The sequence below is a fragment of the Palaemon carinicauda genome, chromosome 1 (assembly GCF_036898095.1).
Source record: "Palaemon carinicauda isolate YSFRI2023 chromosome 1, ASM3689809v2, whole genome shotgun sequence".
Classification (NCBI taxonomy): domain Eukaryota; kingdom Metazoa; phylum Arthropoda; class Malacostraca; order Decapoda; family Palaemonidae; genus Palaemon; species Palaemon carinicauda.
Genome location: NC_090725.1, coordinates 238,776,577 through 238,786,678, shown reverse-complemented (window position 1 = coordinate 238,786,678; position 10,102 = coordinate 238,776,577). Strand labels below are relative to the sequence as shown.

General features: G+C 32.3%; 1 protein-coding gene across 1 annotated transcript; it reads right to left on the bottom strand.

The window, feature by feature from the left end:
• Positions 1–1,226: 1,226 nt before the first annotated feature.
• Positions 1,227–8,067, bottom strand: LOC137644283 (uncharacterized). Its single transcript, XM_068377276.1, has 6 exons — positions 7,934–8,067; positions 5,227–5,298; positions 4,447–4,746; positions 2,537–2,619; positions 2,223–2,378; positions 1,227–1,380 (listed from the first exon to the last, which is right to left on the bottom strand). Exons 2-6 carry the CDS (start codon positions 5,291–5,293, stop codon positions 1,321–1,323), a joined length of 666 nt encoding a protein of 221 aa, XP_068233377.1. The 5' UTR covers positions 5,294–5,298; positions 7,934–8,067; the 3' UTR covers positions 1,227–1,320.
• Positions 8,068–10,102: the final 2,035 nt, after the last annotated feature.

Genomic DNA, 10,102 nt, shown 5'->3' with positions numbered 1-10,102 from the left:
CTTAATCATCTCTTCATATACAGTATTTTGTTTCATTCCTGTTTCATTCATGTTAAGCTATCCAACGATACATATCTAGATTCAGGTTTAACGCTTGAGATTTATGAATGATTTAATTTTCATAGTGTCAATAGTTTAGGTAAAACCCTTTTTATTCTTCAGGTACGTTTGGTTGAAAGGGTATGTCTTTAAAGTTTGGTTAACATCATATTATATTCAGTCCTATTCTTACCAGCTCATTTTTATCCTAATACGTTATATGAATACTTACTAGAGTTAAGACCGGTATGCTTTGAATTTTCAGCGTTGTAATCTCCGAATACATTTTAATATTGCAACGAGTAAGAAAATTATTTAAGATTCAGTCTGGACCGTCTATCAGTGATCATATTTAATTACGGCCCAAGATTCATATGTTGCCTATGTTTACCTCGTATTTCTATTTCAGGCGTTCGTGAAATGATAAAATCTTGTCAATAACGGTTGAAAGGTTCCATTGTTGAATATTTTTATTCATGAATCATGTTTCCTTGGCTATATGCTTTGATTGCTAGTCCTTGTTTAGTATATTGATGCAACTGTTATCCTTGCATTTATTTTATTCCCAATTGCGAAATGAATTACGGCAGAATTACATTATTATTACCACATGGATTATCTAATCACTCCATGATTAATTTTTAATCAGAAAACACTTTATTGGATTATCCTGAATGGATGTAGAGAAGTGAGGCTATTAATGCTTCATTATTTTCACCTTTTTCTCTATCATACATGGAGCATTGTTTTGTTTAGATGTCACCTGCTTCTTTTAGTCTATAACCTCGAAGATGAGATCATAATTACTTTTACTGTACTGGAAATGCGCGATATCTGTTTGCCATATGATTTTATTATTGTTTATTTGAAATAATTGGTTTTCCACAAAGGTTTAAACAAAAATTTTGGCAAATTCCAGAAAATATAATTGTAGCAAAAAGTATCATGTATTTAGTTTTGCTTTTATTTTGGGTTTGTATTTTTCTTTCTTCAAGCTATTTTATTTTGAATTTGAGAAATTGTAACGTCAGTGAGAGTTGCATTTATTGGTTTTATTAAACGATTAATAGGTTGTTGAATGATACTACTCAATGAATATGCTAAAAATCTAATTCGAAAATAACATAACTTGAGGTTTAAAGTTATACCATTATCTTTTTCATTTTTGATGACATTCCTTTTCTTGATTTAATATCGAGAGATGATTTCAATTGAAGATGGTTATTATAGAATGGTTAATTCAGCGAAGTGGGACGTCTTCCATTGTCTCCAGGAGAGTTCTTACTGAGGAGTCAATGCAATTATACATTCCTTCACGAGACATTTTTGTAATTCCAAGAACTGTTATAGAATAGAAGAACACCTTGATTATTATCAGGGAATTTTTATTTTGCAAAATGTACAGGAGAAGGAGAACTATGGGAACTATAACATGAATACTTATTTAAGTTAGTAGCCTATTTTTAAAGTGGCTGGAACTTATTTTTCATTCCCAAGATATTTTAAATTGCATAGGCTGCCATAGATAGTAAGTGTTTCATGAAACTTTATATTAGATATACCCGTGGAAGGAAGGCGAAGAGATGATATAAAAACAAGCACGTGGTGTATAAATTTTGTTGTAGTAAAAAATATGAATTTGTGGATAAGTCTGTCATTCTGGATAAGAAAATTGTACTGGTCTTTTTTCTTATTACCAGGCAGAACTAAAGGGAACTCAATGGAGTGTATATAAGTTCAAAGCCGACTGGAATGTATACAATAACAAGTGATGCTGTGAAATTGGGAACACGAATGAGGAAAGTTTGTGTCAACTGATGGAAAGATAAAACCTGTAATGTCAATACATTAAAAAAAGGATGAGATAAATTATCAAAGAGTTGATGGGGCTTGGTAAACCAAGAGGCAGGAGTAGTAGGGTGATGCTTGATGATGTGATGGAAGAATCTGTGAGTAATGTAAATTTTGGAGGCTGAGAACATGCATCACGGTAGAGCACTTGTAATTGTAGTATGGAAAGAAATATCTCTAAAAGTCTTTATGTACTACTTGAAGTTGTAGAATTGAGGTATTTTAATCCTGGTAAGTTTATATGTTGGAAATCGTTACTTCTCATGGAAAGAAAACAAGAGAGAGTGAGGGGGGTGGGGTAACAATTCAAGAAAACCACATATCATATTTACTCTCAGAGGTGATGATGCTGTGGTGTTGTCGCATCCGGACACTTGACCAACAATAGCACTAACTTGATCCGCCGCCATTGTTACTTTCCAGCTGTTACTGAGCCTTTGTGTGAGTTGAGTGATCACAGCAGTTTGGTCGAGCACTGAATCCTTCACCTGCAGAATAAGATGTACTTAATGAGACCTGCTTATGACGACTAACTTCGTCACTCACTGCTAGAGTGATTAAGAAGAATCTAGATAATTGAATGAAACATTGCGATTAAGTGAATCTGTGGCACAGATTTGTCAATAAGACAGGAAAAGTTGCTCACCATTGACATGTCCGTCAGTCGAGTTTCAATCAGACAATTGCGTATTTCATCAGGAAGTTGTGGCTTTGTACCTGTTCCCCAGTCTTTTAGTTGGCGAAAGAGAAAGAATTTTGGTGTTAGTGGTACGTAAACAGATAAACATTTCCGCACATAGAAGAATTTAAACATGCATGTATTCTTCATGGTTGATTGATGTTTCCAGAATTAAGATTCCAGAATTTGTGTAACTATTTTTTTTCATCAAGTTTCCAAACCTGATAATAATCTTAATAAATCAATAACTTTCACCTCATTTTCATTCTTGTTTATATGGATTACTCTTTTATTCTCCTATGCATACATTACTGGGCTTACGACTATCTACTGCATGTATCTCAACTAAGTATCCCTCCCCTTTTCATTATTCCGTACTTCTTTTCCTTGCATTCTCCTTATATTCTTATTTTTCTTCTCTGTAGAATTTGCTTACCATTCCAGGTTTCTAAATTCCATGCTTCTTTTGTATAGGTCATAACTAATTTTTATTCCGTACGGAGCTATTCTTATTCAGCATGAAAGCTTTTATTCCAGAAATAATGGTTCTTACAATACATTAACTATATCTGCTTTTATTGTAAATTTCAGGTTTTCTAATCTAATAAACCTATTAATTTTCCCCCAATTTTCAGTGAAACTAGTTATACATTCAGGAATTTGGCTCCAGGTACATTCGCTTGCTTTCATGTTGCAAAAGAAAGCTCTTTATATATCTGTATGAACATCAATGGATGTATGTGCTTGGATGTTTTCATCTACTCTAAAGACTAGTAATTATGTTTTCATTTTATTTATTTTTTCACGTGATCAAAATCGGTCAGTATTCCCATCATTGAACTCCTTGCCTCGATATCTATGTTGCACAAGGAAAAGTACCCTTCTTAAATTACATAAATTCGTAGTTATACAACCTTTTTTTTTCAGCCCTATTGCTATTCTTATGCCAAAGCCAAAGTCGAACATTTCTATTAATAAGAGAATAACGGGTTGCAAAATTCAATCTTCTATCGGCCTTCCAAAATTAAATATTTCATTGAAAGAAATCTTGTTATAATTATTATTTGGTATTAGTGTTGTTTTCACAAATACTGTAGAGTTAATACCCGAGGGTTCATGGACCTTTTTCATTTGCGTGGAGACACACATACACTATACACGAGTGTGTGTATATATATATATATATATATATATATATATATATATATATATATATATATATATATATATAATACATAGAAGGAAAATTTAAATATAGAATGAATCTTGATTAGTAAATCCTCATGAAGAAGTAAGACGAAATTTAGTCAGGATTCACGCTATAATTTCCTTTTCCCTGTTTTTTTTTTTAATCTGAGCATTGCTTTTCCTTGTGAGTTTTACTCACGATATATACATTTATATATATATATATATGTATATGTGTGTGTGTGTGTTTGTGTGTGCGTGTATATATATATATATATATATATATATATATATATATATATATACATGTATATATATACAGTATATATATATATATATATATGTGTGTGTGTATATATATATATATTTATATATATATATATATGTATATATATATATATATATATATGTGTGTGTGTATATATATATATATTTATATATATATATATGTATATATATATATATATATATATATATATAAGTGTGTGTGTATATATATATATATATATATATATATATATATATATATATATATCGTATATGTACATTCACTTATTTATACATATAGCTTATATATGTATAGAAATCCATATAAACATACATGTATGTATGTGTCTAATATGCATATGTGTAAATAAGAATGTTGGTAAAAAAATCTTTCAGTAAGTAAACATGAAAAACACTGATACCTGATGGAGATGGAGTTGTAATTGTGATTCCTGTCTTTGTTGCGCAGGCCTCTAATTCCTGCCTCTTACCACCTCTTCCTGAATGTCTCTTTTCTCGTTCTTGTACTTGTTGTTCTATTTCTTCTTCGTCCTCGTCTTCTGATCTCCCGAATCTTCCTCTCCATCTTCCTCCCCATCTTCCTCCCCATCCTTCTCGCCTTTCTCCTTCCCATGATTCCCGACCCCCACCGCGTCCAACGAATCCACAGTGGCCATCCAAAAGCTTTTCGCATTGGCATTCGTAATCGTTGGTGGCGCAAGCTTACCGTCAATAGATAATTATATCAGTAAGTAATTTTTACAGAGTTTGGTTTTATATGTATGTATATATATATATATATATATATATATATATATATATATATATATATATATATATATATATATATATATATACACACGTGAGTGTGTTATATATGAATCTATAATTGTATATGTAGTATAATTTGATTTATTACAAGAAAAGCTTCATAGGGAAATTAATGAGTGATGAAGAACGCACACGGTTTGAAATCTTATGTAATGAAAATGGTGTATACTAATAAAAAAAAAAAACATCTGGGATAAAACTTATTAACTAAAAGAAAACTTAATGTCTTTGCTTTTGGGTGAAATTTGCAATTGATTTTTTCTCAAGAATGGTTTTCAATCGTTGAGTGATTATAGATATTTAACTCCTATTGAAAATGACATTATAAGATGTTAACGAAACAAGATTTAAATAATTTAGCTGTTATTTACAGACGTCATCGTGGGCGCTGATGCTTGCAACTGCAAAGAGGACAAGGATCAAAGCCAGTTTCATCATATTGCCTGAAATGATAAAACCAAAGTTACGATATGGATATCAGTTGGGGCAGACTTAATATCTACTGGATGCTTTGGAATTAATTTATTTTGACAGATTATTTCGCAATTGGTATTTTCATTTTTTTTAGGATAGTTTCTCGTTGCACTTAGGACGCCAATGAGTAAATGTAAAATAGTAAATTACGTTAGTTAACCCCTGTCTAGTTTTAGTTTCGTGAGATGTAAAAGTTACTTTTTTTAGGGGGGTAGGGTAATTGAAATTTTGTCAATTCCCCTTTTCTTAGGCAGGAGGAGAAATGTTTTTTTTTTTTTTCAGTTGATTTATCGTTCCAAACTCAGTAGAGGTACTTTAGTTCTTTGTAAGTATTTTATAAATTTCTTTTTCATAATCAATGAAAAGTTATATAATTCTATTGATGTTCTGTTATACGTCACTGCCTAAGCACTAAAACAAGTATAACATTTCATTTATTACCTCCGCTAAGGTAAGGAGGTTATGTTTTAGAGTCGGTTCATTCATTTATTTATTAGTGTGTGTGTCGTTGGACAGAATTGCGTCAAAACTACTCGACGGATTTTGACGAAATTTTCACCACGGATGAACGATCTCATTCAATTTTTTAGATGATCTGGTTCCGGATTCTAGATCCAAATTTCCATATATCGCCATTTTAAAAATAACATCAAAACAAATTGACGGATTTCGACGAAATTTCCACCACAGATCGATCTTAAGCTGTGGACGACTCCATTACCTTTGGCTGAGGTCAGAAACCTCTTGATTGATCATCATTCTCGTCACCACTTGCTAGTCCACTGCTGGACAAAGGTCTCAGACATATCCTTCCACTTCCGTTTGTTTATGATCTTTTTATGTTATGCCAGTCTATACCCGCAAATTTCCTTACCTCATCAATCCCTTTTCTTCTATTCCTTACCCTGCTTTTGTTGTAATCTCTTGTGACCCATTCTGTTATTCTTTTTGTTCATCTATTATCTGACTTTCTCATTATATGTTCTGTCCATGTCCATTTCTCTTTCTTACTTGTTGTTAGAATATCCTCTATTTTAGTTTACTTTCGCATCCATTTTGCTCTTTTTCTGTCTCTTCGTGTTATTCCCATCATTATTCTTTCCATAGCTCTTTGAGTTGTAACTAGCTTATGTCCTAAGGCTTTAGTAAGGCTTCATGTTTCTGATGCATAGGTAATATTGGAAGACCATCTGATTATATACTTGTAATTTTAGAGAAAGTGGCATTTTACTTTTCATAATCTCATTTTATTTACCAAAAGTTCTCCATCCCATGCTTATCCTCCTTTTAATTTCGGTCCCATGTCCTGGGGAAACACTTACTATCTGTCCTAATTACGTATATTCATGAACAATCTCTAGAGGTTTGCTCATAACCCTTATTTGACGTCTCTGTATTTTCAATAAACATTATGTTAAAGTTAATCATATTCATTTGCAGTCTAACAACTCTGCTTTTTCAATTAAAATCATTCATCATCCTTTGCGATTCCTCCCATGATTCACTAAGATATTCAATGGTTAAAGTATTCCCTATTAATATTCATTCTTACAATTTTCAAATCTAAATTCTCCCTATCTAACTCCTTTTTCGATCAGAATTTTCTCTCTTTATGTAGTTTTAGGATTGCTGTACTTTCCGCATCGGTATCTTCAAGTGTTCTGACATAAGATTCATCTATTCCTTGCTTTTGAAGGGCTTTCATTAGTGCTGATGTTTGACAGAATTAAAAGCTTTCTCATAATCTCTGTAGATATATATATATATATATATATATATATATACATAAATATATATATATATATATATATATATATATATATATATATATATATATATACATACATACATACATACATACATACACACACCCACACACACTCTTTCACACACACACATATATATATATATATATATATATATATATATATATATATATATATGTGTGTGTGTGTGTGTGTGTCAATCTCCAGTTCAAAAATTATTGTGTATCAACTGGCTGTTCGCCTCAAGTATTCTCTCACAGAAAACACTGTCACATGCCAGTATAGGTGGCATTGTGAATCACAGTTTCACGTAACATATATATTTCTTTATGCAAATGACAAGAAAATTGGAGACTTGAGCTCCAGGTCTAAATCAGATGTCAGAATTTTTAAAGAGAACGGACACTGAAAGATTGACTAATATTCAAAATTTAGAAAATAAAAAAGCTATTGACGTAGTAAGTACGATACAAATACTAATAAAAATGTATCATTACTTGTTTTTTTCGTCTATTGTTAGGATTGGCGCTTTTTTTCTTGATAGAGATCTGCAATGTTCACTGTAATTCACTTGAACCTTGTATTCTCAATTGTCACTTACCGTTGTAAATTTTGTATTTCTCCGTATTTTAGATATACTGTACTCTCAATTACAAGACTTTGAATTCGAATGAAAATTAATGAAGGAAATATAGCTTGCGAGTTTTTCTTTCTTCCTTTCCTTGATAGATTTCAAGTTTTTCTGTGGAAATTGTAACAGAAACTTTTGTGAAATATGAAAGTTGAGTGGCTGACAGTTTAAGAACGGTAACTACAAAATTATTAAATTTGAACTTACTGGGTAAACTTAAAACTTTTTTGTTGAATAGTAGACCTCAGGAAACTTGAGAAAACCTTATCGAAAAGGATAAATACTAGTTGATTGTAGACCGATGGCGAAATATTCTATTTGCACCTAAAAGCGAATGATACACTTCAACCAACACAGGTCGGACTGTACTGAAATTCAGTGAGGTGCCTTTCCTTTTAAGTACTCAACTTGAAATGCTTAATGAATGAGTATATTTCGTAATTCTTTCATTTTATTGTGATGTCATATATAAACATTTTTGTTCTTTTTTTCGTTAAAGGACCTTACAGTATAATTACCGAATGTGACAATGGGGCGTTCCATTAAAACACAATGTTTTGATTAATACAGTAGTTTCAGGATCCGTTCATTGTTATATTTATTGATAAATAGTGGGTGGCTTCAAATGAAGGAGGGAGTAACTTGTAATTTATTTGCTTTGTTCCTATTTTAATTATTTCGCGATTTTTTTTTAGTGACGAGTGAATGAGACAAGTTATTTCTTCTTTCCTGAAAGTTGGTCAAGATCCAAGATTCTCTCTGTCAAAGTGCTCTAGCTTAGATAATTTTTATCAATTTTAGAGTACAGTTTTAATAAATGATGAATTGCGACCGTTTCGAGTCTTGCTGTTATTTGGACTAATGTTCAATCCATATCCTTTTTAACCATTTAGGAAAAGATTGGTTGATTGAGAGGTCTAATGCCTGTATATCGGTCAAGATTGAAGGAAAACGTACGCAAAAAAACAAAAATAAATAAATAAAAAAATGGTACAAAATAACAAGACTAAGGTGAGAATTATAAATTTCCATAAAGTGGGTTTAGGATATGGTTAAGTGGTAGAAGTTAGTAAATCCCTTATTGGAAGATGAATGTCCTTATACCCAAAATAACAGTTTTTATGAAGTCGTGTAACTTTAAAATCTAGAAAGAGATTTACAGAAGACGTTAGGGTGAGAATAGATACCATATTTGGAAAATGGTCTCAATGTAAGAAGCACTCTGATCAAGGACACAAATATAGCAAATGGTCAAAATGTAAGAAGCACCCTAAATAAGGTACTGTAAATGACTTCAATGTGAGAAGCACCCCAATCAAGGGAAATCGGCACAATGGAGAAGAACCTAAATTCGGGAAAATGGACTCGGTGTAGATGCACCCCAAATGAAGCAAATGGTTACAATGTGAGAAGCATCCCAATAAAGTAGGAAACACTTTAGATATCACAAATGGTCATAATGTAAGAAGGTTCCTAAATAAAGGAAATGGCCACAACGTAAGACGAACTCCAATCCAGGGAAACGGTCTTAATTTATGAAGCAACTCAGATAAGGAAATAGTCACAATACGAGAAGTAACCCAAATAAGACAAATGTTTTCTATGTAAGAAGCATCCCTTTTAAAGGAAATGGTTTTAATGTGATAAACACGTCAAATAAGGAAAAAGGTTACAATCTGAGAAGTACCAACCTTTAAGGGAAATGGTCAAAATGTATCTTCTCTTGTTCTTCCCCACCATTAGCCATACAATAAGGGATCATTTGCTTGATGCACACTTTCAAATGTTTCAATCAAAGACATCCTCTTCCACCAAAGTTTTTGTCTCAATATCATCCTTCACCTTATCTCGCCATCTAATACTTTGCCTCCCTCTCGATCTTCACCCCCGACAGGTTCTTTCCAAGCCCTCTACATTACCTCTTCACCATCCATCCTTAACGCATGCCCACATCATCTCAGTCGTGAATCTCTTATCACCTCTGTAATCTTTACTATTCCTGCCATTCTTCTTATTTCTCCATTTTCTTCTAATTTTTCAAGCTGTGATATTCCCATAATCCACCTCAGTATTCTCAACATGGGTTTCTTAAGCTTAGTTTCCTCTTTTCGTCATAGAGCCCACATTTCCAGTTCATAAATTAAGACTGTTCTTATTACTGTGTTATAGATCTTAACTTTAACTTGATTGACATGCTCTTATCCTTTGCCACTCCCGCTACCTCCCTTCACTCCCCCCAGGCTGCTTTTATCTTATTCTCAACTTCAGCCTCACATCCTCCCACATGACTTACAGCCGATCTGCCTTTTTTATAACAGAGCCTTTACTTTCATGTATAGGTATCCTGCCCTTGCCTTCCTTACTGCTCACCAAAAC